The 15061-nt window shown below is 48.3% G+C and overlaps 2 protein-coding genes across 3 annotated transcripts in view; one reads left to right on the top strand and one right to left on the bottom strand.

The window, feature by feature from the left end:
* RNF123 (ring finger protein 123) overlaps nt 1-3108 on the bottom strand; it is a 170791-nt gene extending 167683 nt beyond the window's left edge. The window contains exon 1 of the mRNA XM_019547488.1: nt 2965-3108. The gene's annotated coding sequence lies outside the window, so the exon portion shown is untranslated. The remainder of the gene's footprint in view (nt 1-2964) is intronic.
* FAM166A (family with sequence similarity 166 member A) overlaps nt 1-15061 on the top strand; it is a 63578-nt gene that overhangs the window by 38214 nt on the left and 10303 nt on the right. For both annotated transcript variants that reach the window (XM_019547494.1, XM_019547493.1), the window contains exon 6: nt 5437-5531. In XM_019547494.1, the coding sequence (XP_019403039.1) occupies nt 5437-5531 (95 nt within the window). The remainder of the gene's footprint in view (nt 1-5436; nt 5532-15061) is intronic.

Here is a 15061-nt window from a genome sequence, read left to right as displayed (position 1 = left end):
CTTGTCATATTGTCCTATTGCATGGCCACTTGTGCTGCAGAAGGCACTTGTAACCTATTAATTCCCCATGACTGGTCTTTCACAGCCCCTGGCAGGCAGCTCCCTTCACCCAAGACACTGTGCAGCTGTTCCACCCTTAAAGTAACAGGGAGTCTCTGGCTCCCTCTTACCGGCACCTTTGGCTTTGTGATGGGTACAATAGGAGTGAACCAGGATGGATTTACTACTGCTTTTAGGACAACTTGTTCTACAAGATGATTGATCACTACATCAGTCTTTGGACAGAAGGTGACTGGAATACAACAAGGCTTGATCTGAATCTCTGAGACACCTTGTGTGATGTCTGTTGCAATGCTGTGTACTCCTATTAACTTAGTGTCCAATGTTTTGAACTGTTCCTTACCTAGTAAGTTTGCTGTCACAGTGTGGGGTCCCCAGGGATGGCTGTGATGCCCCTAGGGCTCCATGACAGGGCCAGCTTCACCCTGCAGGTGCCTTCTATGTCTTGTTGGTTAAGATAGCAAATAGGGAGGCTGCCCATGAATTTGTGTGGCCGTGGTCCTGTTGACCCCACTAAACTCTGCACGTTCTTGGATCCCTTGCTGAGTCCCACTCCAAGTTGGTGCCCCACAGGACACCCTAAACCTTATGGGCTAGGTGTGTGGCTCCAAAACCTCCCCTTTATCACACCTCATAGGTGATATATAAATATTGGCCCTCTGATGTGGCCTTGGTTGAACTCTGCCTCCTATTGCCACTAGGCCCTGTTGCTGTGTCCCTCCAGCACTGGGGTCTGCACACCCCTGTTGTGGCGCCCTTCTAGCGCTGTGCTCTCTGACCCTCTGCAGCTTGCGCCCCTCTGGTACTGGGCCTCTACACAATAGAGTGCCAGAATGAGGCCGCCTCCTTCCCTATTAGCCTCATCCTGGTCCACTGGTGCAAATGACAACAGAAATACAAGCCCCTGGGCTACAACATAACAATAACAATGGAGGCCACACTTCCCCTTTAAGAAGGCAAACTTCTCCCTTGTGTGCCTCTGATTTCTAGGTACCTTATGAGCTCCTAAAGCCTTATTAATTTTAGAGGCAGCAGGTCAGGCCCCCAAACATCTCCAGGTAGCTCTTTTATGCAGAAGCCACTTCCCCTGGTGGGTGCCAGAGAACTAATTCTTGGCAGCTCTAGCCCTGGGGCTATTTATGTGCCCAAGGCTCTGCCTCCTTCCGGTCAGCTGACTGTGCAGGTGCCAGCTAATTTCCTCCTTAGCCTGCTGCGCCGGCAACCTGCAGCTGCAGAGCTCTGTCTCCCTCACATGGGTCTCCAGGTAGGCAGCTTCTGCCTTTAAAGGAGCATCACCTTGCTGGCCTGTGACACTTGCTTGCTATCCTTTAGCAATTATGAAGTAGGGGACCCCTTAATCTTTCCCATAGTGGATGCTGATATAACATTAAGTCAACTGTGTGTTTATTGTAGTACACAAGTCTTGCTTTGCAAATGACAATAAGCAGATCATCTTGAGACTGCAGCAGTTTGTATGTCTCTTCTGAAATTAAGGAAAACTCAGGTCCAGAGTCTATTTCCATGAAACATGAAACACTTGGAGCATCATTATAATGTAGGTACTTTTTCGTAGAGACAGTATTTTTACACTATTATTATAGACATCTGTGAATGTTCTAGGGGTGTGCAAAACAGGCCCTATTTAATTCAGATTTGGATTCCGCCCGAATCGGGGACAGTGATTCAATTAGTTGATTCAGATCACTGTCCCCAATTTGATTCAGCCAAATCCAAATCTGAAGATTTGATGCTGATTCAGAGAATCAGCAGTTCAGACATAAGACACAGCTTTAAATGTTTTTTCTACCTACCTTGAGGTTCCAGGCATGGCTCGAGTCCCCCACATGCTTGGCAAACCCAGAAGTTCTGGGTCTTCCAGGGAGCACTCTGGGGGGACCCCCCATGCTCCCCCAGCTTGGTAATTGGCTGCAGGGTGACCCCAGGTGTCCCCCAGACCCAGGAGGCACCAGTTGCTGAGTTGGGAGGGCATGGGGGTCCCCCCCAGCACACTCCCTGGAGGACCCAGAAATGGACCAGAAGTGCTTCTGGTCCACTTCCGGGTCTGCTGCTGAGCACACTCCATCCACCCCATCATTGCAGCAGTCATGAGCTGCCTGCTACCTTAAGGTATGTAGAAAAAACATTTAAAGCTATGTCTGTGTCCTAATCACCAAATCTTTCCAAATCTCTCTGAATTGATTCAGAGGGTTCTGATTCAATTCAGAGAGATTAAAGGGTTTCCTGATTCAATTCAGATTTGGAGATTTGGCCACTGAATCAGGACTCCAAATAGAATCAACGACCAAAGTTTCACATAGCCCTAGAATGTTCCACAGACTAAAATTTGATTTAGATCAGCGACAGTGTTTGTGGCGATTGGAGGTATACTATCCTGTAACATCTTTGCAGATGGCTTAAATTTCTGATGGCAGGGTAAATATTTCTGACTGACTTCAGATCGACATGGCTAACTACCTGTATGCTCTTGAATTTCTGATGGCACACATCTTACATGACTCTTGAAATTGCAATGATGTCATTCAGCATAACAGGAACAGCATGTATCACATCTGTGACTCCCCCACGACTAGGGGTGGAGCAGCTTCCCAGGGGTGAAAAATATATATTTTTTGTGAGCTGCTGGTGACTTCTTTGATTATACCCGGTGAGTTTCAGTAGATATAATTTTCACAGAAAACTCATGGATCTCCTTTGAATGGAGAAATGCAGGCTTGTGGGGAAGTGATTCTTGAACACTGATAAATGTTAAGTGTTTCTGTAGAGGGACCCTGGCCAAGTAGCCCCACTGGGGTAAGCCCCAGGTGCTGCCCACTTCATGGGTGTCTACTTCTCCCTTATCTCTATGACTTAGTGTTACTAAAAGAAGGTGTTAGGAGGTGGTACCTGATATCCTGTGTTTTGTTGATGTGGGTCCCAATGGTTGTGAGTCTTCTGTGGGGCTCCATCTCCCTTACACCCCACCCCTTTTCACTCAGGTGTTCTCAGTGATCAGCCTGGGCATCTGGTCTTATTAGGTATCCAGCTTCATTTGTTAGATACACGTCTGCAACAGAGACAACCAAATACATAACTATAACTCAGGTGATACAGTTTGTGCCTGCTTCAGGCTTCTTGTTGGCCCAATGGTGCACCTCGGTTGCCTTTCCCAAATGAGTGGGCTCTTCAGAATTATCCTCCCCTAAGCCTGAGTGGGCTGGCCCATCTTGGGCTTTGCCCTTTGGATACTCTGCGGCCACCAGTACCACAAACCCTAATGTGGGTTTGTGGGGTGTCTGACCTTTGGGGGACAGTCAGTGTTCCTCCTACAGAGTTGGTGACTTGCTGGTTTTTTGGTCCTTGATCTGGGTCCTGCATTCTGGTGGGAAAATGGCATAAGCCAGTGCCAGGGCCAGTGTTCCCCCCTCCTTTGAGGCTGGTACTCTTGTATAAAAGTTCTGGGATGGCCTTGGCCAACCTGGATCTCTGCCTGCCCCTATGTGCCATACACTCACTGCCAGGTGTTGAGAGCCCCAGATAGGCTTGTCAGCTCCTGTATCCATAGCTCCTGGGCCCTAGGTGGTGCTGTTTTCCAATGCCACCTGCCTGCCTAGCTGGCCAGGCTTCATGGTCACATGGGACTCAGGCTTCAGCTCTGGAGAAAGGATCAGTGGCAAGCTTGCTTCCTGCTGGCCACTCATCCTGATCTGGGGTCAGGGGAACAGCAGGATGGTCTGGTGGCCCTCAGGCTCACTGCTTTCCCACTGGGCTGGCTGCAAACCTGCCACCCATGGAACAAACCAGTGTTCATTGCCCCAGTAAATATGGGGCTTGGATGGGTTACTGCTACAGATCCCCGCCCCCTTAAGTTGGTGGATGCACTTAGTGCCTTTTGACCCATGCACTTTTGTGCCTGACTTTGTTTCCTCCTCATCTTTGTATGATAGAAAGTCAGCCACAATGTTTTTCTTGCCAGGCTGGTGTTGCACTGTAAAACAGAAAGGTGATAGAGCCAGTGCCCATCTAGTGATATGTACATTTTCTGTCTTTGCCAACTGGAGCCACTTGTGCAGAATGTGGTCCATGACCAGAACAAATAATCTTCCCAACAGGTAGTAGCAGAAAAGGTCTACCACCCATTTAATTGCTAAGCACACCCGCTCTATTATAGAATACTTCTGTTCATATTCTAAAAATGTACAACTAATGTATGCAATCGAGTGCTCAGTTCCCTTCTTTTCCTGAATTAATGTGGCCCCTAGGGTCACACCTGATATGTCTATCTGTAAAATAAAGGTTTGGTCAAAGTTTGGCATGTGTAAGGCTGGTTTTTGGCATAGAGCTTGCTTTATTTGCTCAACTGCGCCCTGAGTCACCGAGTTCCATTTGATCTTGCAGGACACATAGGACTTAGTCAAGGCCGTTAGAGGTGCCACTATTTCTGAGAAATGACGGATGAACTCATGATAATAATTTGCAAGTCCAACAAAGGATCTGACTGTTTTGTTGGGGGGGCGGGGGGGTTGTTACAGGCTGTTTATAGTCTCTTAAAGCCTCTATTTTGTTTTCCAATTAGGTGCCTTATCTTTCCTTGCCCTACTTGGAAGCCCAAATAGTGGGTCTCTTTTTGAGCAAGTGTACATTTGACAGGATTAACCGTCAAGTCCTTGATCTGGGTCCTGCATCCTGGTGGGGAAATGTGGCATAGGCCAGTGCCAGGGCCAGTGTTGCCCCCCTCTGAGGCTGGTACTCTCATATAAGAAAAGTTCTGGGCTGGGCTGTGCCATCCCGGATCTCTGCCTGCCCCCGTGTGCCCTGTGATCACTGCCAGAGGTGTTGAGAGCCCCAGATGGGCTCATCAGCTCCTGTATCTATATGAATCAATCCCTCAGTAGAGACTCAAGACTTCCTACATGTTTCCTAGCAGCATATAGCTGAGGATCTTTGGTATCAGTGCTTCAGCTGGGTCCAAACCACTTACACAGAATCATTCCTAAAAGTGAGTTTGAATCCCCCTTCTTTCTCATATTTGACTGTGTATTACACTGTGAAAAGCCATGGTAGATCTTTTGGTTGTAAGAAAATAGTGTTTTTATTCATATCACATAGAACCCATGTATGAACAAAAAGATCCATTTAATTCATAGTAATTTCCCTGGGGTGGTAAAAAAAAGAAAAAAAAAAGAAAAAAAAGATTTCAAAGTAACCACTTTGCAAATATCTGATTAAAATTAAGGTTTAAAGCATCTGACCTTACTTATAACAAGCTATTAAAATGGCACCTCCCAGACTCTCCAGGTTGTATATTTGCTGGATACCCATTGCCCTCCATAGATGTGTTCCTAAGAAGGAATTATTTTCTTTTATCCTCACGTAAAGGTTACACTGGATTCATTCCCCGCTTCACCTGGGTTATGGGTGTTAACTACCTCAAGGGAGTTGAAGAGGCCATGAATGAATTTGACATAAATCAGGTAAGTCATGTCCACAACCAGTATTTCAGTAAACTGACTTAGTTAGTGACCCATCTGTAACAGAGAGCTCTCTGTTAAGAGAAACAGCCCAGCAAGAGAGCACTGTAGGCTAGGCAGGAGACAGCAGCTGCTGGTTACTGGGGCAACTGGGATAATTAAGTAATTAGCAGCCAGCCTTGGCAGTCACCTGGCAGGATGTAGGCAGGGGCCTGGGTGCATATAAACCTGGGGCTTGAGCTGGCAAGTCAGGCTAGCCCTGCTTGCTGCACTGGGTCTTCCGGCTTTGCTGCCTGCAAGAAGACTTAGGCCCAATGAGCTCACAAAGAGCCATGCTGGGAGGTATACTGGCCCTAGAATGGAAGGTTTGCCCTCTTAAAGGGGCAGAGGGCTGCTTCTACTGTTTTGTAGGGCTGTGTGAAATTTTGATGAGTTTTTCTTTTCAAAGCTGTTTTGGTATATTTTGAGCTCAAAGCAATGAAATCAAAATGAAGCAGAAGGCTTTGAAACAGCTTCAAAATGAAATGAGTTTTGAAGTAGCCTGGTGGTGGGAGGCAGCTGTACTTTGCCTCCTGCTGCTGGGCTGAGCTCCGTGGGGCTGGCGGAGCCACTCGGAGCAGAGCTCTGGCTCTCCTCACCTCCCTCCTCCAGGCTGAGCTTCATGGGACTGGCGGAGCTGCTTGGAGTGCAGCCTGGCTGCGGGAGGCGGGGAGAGCCAGGGCTGCACTCTGAGTGGTCCGCCAGCCCCACAGAGCTCAACCTGCCCTCCCAGCACTGCTGGACTCCTCCCAGGGGTGCAGGCCCCAAGATCTGCATGCAGGATGACAGGAAGCTGCTACTGCTGCCTGGGGCTAGCGGCAGCACCAGTCTTCCTGGCCCTGGACGCAGGCTGCTCCCACCGCCAGTCCCAGATGACAGCCTCCTGTCATCCCAAGCGCAGATCTGGGGACCTGTACGCTGGGAGGAGTCCAGCACAATCCCACAGTCCTCCCAGGGGTGAGGGCCTCTAGATCTGCATGCAGGATGACAGGAGGCTGCCACTGCCAGCAAGTAACATGAGTTTTGCTTGTCAGCACACTGAGGTGCAATTTCCCAGAAACTCCTGCACCTATCTCCTTGAAACTTGGCAGGCTTTATGCCATTAGAAGGAGCTACCCTCTCTGTAATTTTCATCTGAATCAGGTATGAAATGATAAAGTTATAGGCATTTTCATGATTCCCTGTTATAGCCTATGGGCAAAACGTGAAAACATCGAAACAGTTTTGACAAAATGGAATGGAATAGTGCTTCAAAACAAAACAAAATGACAAAATGAAACACTGTCCCTTTGAAAAGGCAAAACAGAAGAAAAAACAAAACAGTGCTGTTTTGCACAGCCCTACTGTTTTGCTTATGTTATAGCCCAGGGTCTTATACAGTTTTTCAAGGTGAATTGGGATGAGGCTATAAGGGAAGGAGTAGGCTACGTTAGTACCCAGCGAGAGCACCGCCACAGAGCGGTCAGAGACCCGGGGCCAGTGAGGGCGCAGTCACAGAGGGCCAAGGGGCCCAGCTACTGGAAGAGACAAGTGAAGCAAGTGCCTCAAAGCCAGGTCTAACCCAGTGGGCCTACGCTAGAAGGCCTAGCTACATTGGCAATGCGTAGCTGGGGGGCATGTGAGTGCATGTGCACCCCCTGAGATTGGCAGTGCATCTCCTCTGATTGGCTGCTGCCAGTGGTGCCTGTGGGTGGTCTCAGCTCACTGGCCCCCACTCGCATCTGTGGGTCATCACTGATTGCCGCTGGCCACTGCCAACACTGCCAGCGGCATCTGCGAGTGGTCGTTGGCCACCAGTCAGAGCCTGTGCCCCCCACCCACCCTTGGGGGTTTGCAATACTATCCTTTAAACTCCAATACAACGGTTCTTATGTCTACTAACTTCCTGTGAAACACCACCTTCTTTTTACACTCCACAAAAGACAGAAGACTTAATGGGTGCCTATACATGAGCAGTGAGGCTGCTCCAATGCATTGTAATTACAATTAATCGAGTCTGGAGCTTGGTCATTGCCACGCTCCAGCAGTCTCCAGTGTCTCATGTATCAGTGTCCCAATGCTTAAAAATGGCAGCAGGGGAGCTTTATCTAAAGCTTGATCGATGCTGCCATTTTCAAGCATGGGGGCCCTGATACATGAGATACTCTGAACACTTCAGTTAGAGCGCCTCTTGGAGCTGCTCAAATTGAAACGCCCCCACACCCAAGCATGTTTATAAACACCCAATGTTTTCCCACCAAGGGTGGGATTAAATTATTTTGGCAAATATTTTATTTGCTAAAAATACTATTTTGGTCAACCCCAAATTATTCATGAATCTGATTTCATAGATTTCATAGATATTAGTGCTGGAAGGGACCTCGGAAGATCATTGAGTCCAGCCCCCTGCCCCAAGGGCAAGAAGTCAGCTGGGGTCACAGGATAAATGTCCAATTGACTCTTAAAGGAATCCAGAATAGGAGCTTGCACCATCTCTGGTGGCTTTGCCTCTTGTCAGTCCATAGACTTCTTGAGTCAGATAGAGCTCATCCACACACATGAGGAAGCTTTGTGACCATTCGGATGTGGTCAAGTGCTCTTGCCATGAGATGTCAGGGTAGTTGAAATTTCCCATGACAACCATGCACCGGGAGTGTGCAGTCTCAGATAGTTCCCTGGTGAATTCTTGATCAATCTCTTGATCCTGGCTAGAAGGTCTGTAGTAGACCCCCATCTTTGTGTCCTCTGTGTCTTGTTCACCATGGATTTTGACCCAGGGAGTCTCCAATCGCCCCCCCCGAGTGCCAATGTCAGCTTGCCAGGGATGCACAGCTTTCCTTGACATAGAGAGCGCCCCCCCACCCCTTTTGCCTGCATAATCTCTCCTGTACAAGGTATAGCCATCTATACCTGTAGCCCAGTCATAGGTGGAGTCCCACCAGGTCTCTGTTATCCCTATGAAAAAATAATCCTTTTGGTTTAGCAGGAGGACAAGTTCTTCCTGTTTGTTCCGCAGGCTCCTGACAATGGTGTACAGGCATGTAAGTGTCCCATTGGGGGCCCTTGCCTTTCCTACAGATCGCTCTGGGGCTCGGGTAGGGTTGGGTTCCCTTGAGTGCTTTAGCCTTCTGGGTTTACAAAAACTGTCCAGTGGGCTTGCAGTGGCGGTACTCCCACTAGCCCCTGATGGGCTCAGTTTAAAGCCTGGTCGAGCAGGCTAGCAAGTGTAGCTGAGAAAAGCCTTCTCCCCAGCAGAGTGATGTGGAGGCCATCTCTACCTAGCAACCCACTGCCTCCCTCACCAAAGAGTGGGCTGTGATTGTGGAAGCCAAAGCATTCATGATGACACCAGTGCCACAGCCTCTGGTTGACCACCTCAACCCGTCTCTCCCTCCTCAGCCCATGACCCACAACCAGAAGGAGGAAGGAAAAGACCACCTGCATCCCCAACCCCCTAAGCCCCGCTCCCAGAGCCCTGTAGTCTCTCATGACCTGGCTGGTATTGCTCCAAGCCGAGTCATTCATGCCCACATGGATAAGGAACATAGGGTAGTGGTTGGAGGGCTGGAGAATCTTTGCAACCCTCTGGGCTATGTCCCGAATGCGGGCCCCCGGGAAGTAGCAGACCTCCTGGACCAGGGGGTCAAGGCAACAGATTGCCCCTTCAGCCCCTCTCAGGAAGGAGTCTCCCACAACAAGGACTCTGCGTTTCATCTTAGGGAGAGTAGGGGTGGGTGATCCTCCCTTGCCTACAGGAGCTGGCATCTCTGCAGGTCTCCTGGGGCTGCAAGATGATTGTACCTGTTGCAAAGCCCCAGAAGGGAGGGGACCTTGATGCAGTGGGCCTTGGGGCCCTTGACCACCTTGGTTCCAACCCCTTGGCTGGACAGTACAGGGGATTCCTAAGTCCTCCCTTGTCCTGGAAGGTGACCGTGGTCTATCCTCTGCCTCCAGGGGGTGGAGGGCCTGGCAGAAGGAGTCTATCTCCTGCTCACCATCCCTGATGGCACGCAGTTTCTGGACTGTGGCCCCAGAGACTCCAAAGTGGAGCAAACCCCGCAAGGGGAGGTGGCTATGTTCCTGGTCCCATGAGCCTGGAAATGTGCCAGGCAGCCCCCACAGCCAAAACCCAGGGGCTCCGTCTGCATGGAGCCCAGAACCATGGGCTCCGTCTGGGTGGAGAACTCTGAGGTGCCAGAGGAGGAGGCCGCAGACTCCAAGGGGACCCTTGGGGTGCAGTGTGTGCCCATCTGCATCGTGCTGCTGGGAGGCTGGCTACTGATCGGACTAGCTTCCCTAGGGCTCACTGACAGGGCCTCGGGCCCTCCCACTCACCCTGCTGAGCAACCTCCCGCATTGCGCGGCCTGTTCATGAGGCTCTAGTTGAGTGGCTCCCTGGGGGATTGGGCAAAGTAGGAGCCGGGGCAGGCGAGATCCTCTTCAGCTCCTCTCAGCTGCTCCTTGCAGCTGATCTAGACTAACCCCTCCCTCCATGGGCCCTGCTTACCTCTGGCTGTGCTGGGGGTCGTGAGCCCTTTGAAACTGTGCGGATGCACAATGGGCCTGCCGCCAGCACCATGCTGCTCCTGAGCAAGGGGGGGCCTGCCTGGGGATTTGGGATTTTCCCTGTATTGTCACTTATGTCAACAAAACTAATCCCAAAGAGAATGAATAGCTTTCAGTAAATTTCTCAGGGTTTTTAATTATTCCACTCTATGCATTTTTCTGGGAGTTCTAATAAACTAGAGAGATGGAGAACCTGAAGATGGAATTGCTTTTTGTGCCATGGATATGTCTAATATATCACTCTCCACTGAGCCCAGGGTTGGATTTTCTGGAATTTTCAACAAGTTTAGCCATTTTTGTGCAAATGAGTGTAATCATAGCCAAGTCCACAGGAAGTTGTACAAGTGAGTTTACTTCTCTGGCACTGGAAACAGTAACAAGTATTTGTAGCTTTGTCTTCATAACAGCCATATTTTCTGTTTTTCCTCTATGGTCTTAGGACAACCTAGCGCAGAGCCTCAGCCCTGTCTCTTCAAATGCTATTAATCCAAATACCAATAATTTCTTCTGCCCAAGTTCCTTCAATTATACAACAGTTTTTATTATACAAATTCCATTTATTTTCTTTATACTGTTCTTTTTCCTTTCTCAAAGCAGAATTTCCTGCACTATCCTCTGAAAATATTCATGTCAACTACTGAAAGTGACAGGAAACTGGATCTTCTGAACTTTTTTTGAGTCCATAAAAAGCACATTTTAAAATCAGAAAATCATTCCAATTAAACTTCCCAGCCAGCATTAGCCTGACAAAATCTTCCCTGCCAGCCAGTACCTTCATATTCCTTCTAGTGCTGATTCTTGACATAGCTAATCACTCTCTGCTTTTCCATCTCTTCTTTTTTCTTCTTTCAAATTTGCACTACTTCTATTTGAGCTGGTGCAAGAGCACATACGTTCATGTGTGGATGCGCCCACTGGGTGGGTCTAAATGTGTTATTAATTCAAAGCAAAAATACTGCTCAGTAAACCTACCCAGGAAAACAACTACATGTGCTTCCTCTAGGGAGCAGATTTTCACCCAATGGGAGCAATCCAGTACAGGACTGCTCCCGTCCTGTTCTGCCCCCTACAGCAGCCAGGGGGAGTTCCAGGCTCCTCCTGGTGCTAGCCCAGGTTCTGGTAAGGGGCATAGGGTGGTTCCAATGGGCAGAGGGTCAGCAGCACTCTGCTGGCAGCAGCAGCAGCAGTTTCCTGGCTTTGTGAACACTGGGAGGGGACTTGATGTGCACGGGGCCAGGAGAGAGCTGCCTCTGCAGCAAGCAGAGCTCTCTTGCCCTGTGCTTATCTGGACACACAAATGCTAGCAAGCTCCCTACTGGGAAGTGCTTCCCTGCCCAGCAGGGGGTTGCTGGGAGTTGTCTGGGGTGTGGGGCAGCTGCAGGCAAGCCTTCTGCAAAGTGGTGGGGGCGGGGGGCATGAGGCTTGCTGACAGCTGCCCTGCTCAGCATGAAGCCAGCTCTTCCAGGGAGCAAGTGGGAGCTAGAAATCTATCCCTCACCTCTTCCCCTGAGCAGTTCCACATTGCAGGGAACTAGATGCTCCAGGAAGCAGGCAGGGATTAGGAATCCAGTCTTTCCTGTGCCCTGAAGCAGCTCCGCACCATGCACAGCTGGCTGTGCCAGGGAGCAGGCAGGGCTGGGAATCTGCTGGACAGCAGAGGGCTGAATTCCCAGCCCCCACTCACTCCAGCCAGCTCTGAACTGGGAGCCCAGACAGGGGACAGAAAGCTCCCAAGTCCTGGTGCTTATCAGCTCCCAGCTCCTGGGGGCAGCCAGGGAGCTGAACAGCACCAGGACCAGGGGCAGAGAGCTCCCTCTCCCCTGTGACCCTCTGTTGGCTAGGCTGACTGTGAGCAAATCTCAGTCAGAGTCTACACATGTGTAGTTTGCATGTGTGTGTTATTTTACTATCTGTATTTACAGATAGTCACTAACTGCTCAGTAGCCTAATTTATGGTGCAGTAAATGTAAGTATGTGTAGATGGTGATGCTTTACTGCACAGTAGACTAATCTACTGTGCAGTAAAGCATCTTATGTAGACACATCCACTCAGCCCTCCAGCAAAGTTATTTGCAAGCCTGCCCCTCTCAGGAGTGTTACTCAAATTGCCAATTGCTCAAATCATGAGCGAGGCTTTATAAAGGGGGATAAGGCAAGTTGCCGCATTTATTGATTACATGAGTTAGACATAGAGGTTTGGACACCATTCATACAAACACACACACAAATCATCATATACATCATTACACACACACACACACACACACACACACACACACACACACACACAAAACAACCATTTCATCTACACATACACCAGATATAGTTACCAGCAATAGTTGCTCAATATCAGCTTAGAGTGGCCAACCTGGACTTATTGAGTAGATGATGATGATTTGAAGATAGCAGATTTGAAGATAACAGCTGGAGTGGGGTGAACAGATGCATCTGTGCTCCAATGAAACAGCAGTAGAGAAAGAGATTCACCCAACTTGGCATTTCTAAAGTGTTCTTTTATAGGGATTGGCATCCTTTGTTTCAGTGCTTTGGGGTTTTTCCATACCCAGCTTCTGTTTTTGCGGTTGTTTGTCTTCAGCGTATCTTAGCCTTGGAGTGGTCTTGTTGCCCATCTGGCAGAATTTCTTCTTCTGTTATCTCCTTTGTGCCCTGGAGCTCCAAAGGGGTTCTTCAGCTGTTTGTTAGTTAGTTACTGGCTGGCAACTTACATTTGGTGCCTTGTTGCTTACATAAACAGTTAGATTTCATAGATTCCATAGACATTAGGGCTGGAAGGGACCTTGGAAGATCATTGAGTCCAGCCCCTCGCCCGAAGGGCAGGAATTCAGCTGGGGTCATAGGATCCTGTTGCGCCCTGATGACCGGTGCACCCTTGACCTGCGAGCCTGGGTCGGCACCACCAGCTTGGCGCGAGGGGGGATTTATGACTGGACAGGTGAGTGTTAACAGCGAGCAGGAGTCAGATGATTTAAAGCGTATTGGTTACACAGAAAATTTATTTTTTACACTACTGATGTGATGCAGCATAGGCAGAGGAGTTGATTTATTCAGTTACAGCATGCAGATATCATGTTACCCAGCATTTACAGGGTGGGTAAGAGAGTTGCTTGTTACAGATTCCAAGCGATTCATATAAGCCGTTGCAGTCTTCAGATTACCGAGAGCTCTTGATAAGAAAGATAACAAGGGAGGTAATCGAGCCGGCAAGGACAGAGTTATGCCGAGATAAAGATCGGAGGCAGGGAGATGTTTGTAAGAGGCCACTTTACAAACTGTGTCTCCTGGGTGTGTGTGTGGAGAGTTCTTCCCTTTGGGCGGAAGTTCTTTTAAAGTTATACTTGACCAGGTGGCCAATTACTACACGCCAGGCATGAATAATTAACGAGTTGGCACTTGTACTCTCTTTGCTCAAGTTTCAGAAATAAGGGGGGTTATTTTTGCTTGGGTGTTACTGGTCCTGTTTGGTCACAGGAGGGCAAGCATAGTACATTATTTAATTTTACAACTTCACTAAAGTCAGCTAATTTGGAGTTTCATTTTTATCTGGTCACCATGGGTACTGATATCTTTCGTGCTGAGTTGTCAAGGTCAGTTTCTCTCTCTTGTATGGGAGCTCAAGTGATTTGAAATGAGGCACAGACAGGGGTGTATACATGCAGCACTGTTACAAACTAAAGAATAATAGTGTGAAACTACAATCACAGAGTTTGTTGTGTTAGCTTCTGACCTTTTGCCATCTGACTTTTTGCCATCGGCATCTGAAATCAAAGACTTTGATCTTTGACATGCCCCCTTGCCGATGGCAACTTTGGTGACATCATTTAAAATTGGTTATCTTTCTCATCGAGCTCATAAACAATTGGCAAGCGTGTGTATACAAAAGCAAAAAGTGTGGTTATTCGTTTCTTGATTACATGAAAAAGGCAAAAAAAAGATGCTTAACACTACTAAGATAACAATGAAAATACTTAAGACAGGTATGCGCAGTGGTGGTAGCATTTCGCCAGCCTACTTGGAGTCCTTTCAAGCTCCATAAGGAGGTTACAGGGGTTCAGGTATACAACAATGGTGGCCGCTTACAAAGCAAAAGCACAAACAACTTGCTACCAAACCAAATCAAACTAACCAGCACATCACACCGTGACAGACACCTTCGCTGCATTTCACGTCATGTCTTACATGCTAAGTATGCGGTCAGCATGCCGGCCACATGGTCATAGCTATATAGATAAACGATTTAGACTCTGCTCCATCCTATCATACATGTAACAAAACCTTCAACTTCTCATACAAACATATGGCCATTCAGATGTAGGTATATATATATATATAGTAGTGTTGATAGTGAAAGGTAATTCTAAAACATCTGCTGAAGGGATGTTACAATGCAAGAGGTTAAGATAGCGAGATATGAAAATACTAGACTGTGATCGACTAAGATGAGTGACGATGCCGGTGTCCATTGTTGCTATGAGTCTTGGGAAATAGAGCCAGTAGTCTACCGTTGCATTTCCGGTGTCTTTGAAGTTGTGGCATTCGGTAGTGGAAACAGCTAGTAGAGTCAGGAACATGTTCTGTTGAATTGTGCCCAAAATGGGACATACGACACAGTGCAGGATGATGGTCGTGAGAAACTTCATGGCTTTTACCTGCAAAAGAAAATAAGAAACAGCAGTATCCAGAAATATTACACAATTCACGTAACTTTTTGCTTGGCGCGCCTAGATAACCAATTGTGATGTGCTAAAAATATGGAGGTTCTGAAGAGCTGTTGACATCTTTGATGACCCAATATGTGTTCGGATACTGTCCAGGGCGAACAATCAGACATAGACAGGTTGCAGGGGTGGGCGGACGAGAATAGGATGGGTTTCAACACAGACAAGTGCAAGGTGATGCACCTCGGGAGGAACAACCGGCACCATACCTAC

Source organism: Crocodylus porosus, unplaced genomic scaffold (genome assembly GCF_001723895.1).
Source record: "Crocodylus porosus isolate Cpor-Errol unplaced genomic scaffold, CroPor_comp1, whole genome shotgun sequence".
Taxonomy (NCBI): Eukaryota; Metazoa; Chordata; order Crocodylia; family Crocodylidae; genus Crocodylus; species Crocodylus porosus.
This window is presented reverse-complemented; position numbering and strand designations above follow the sequence as displayed.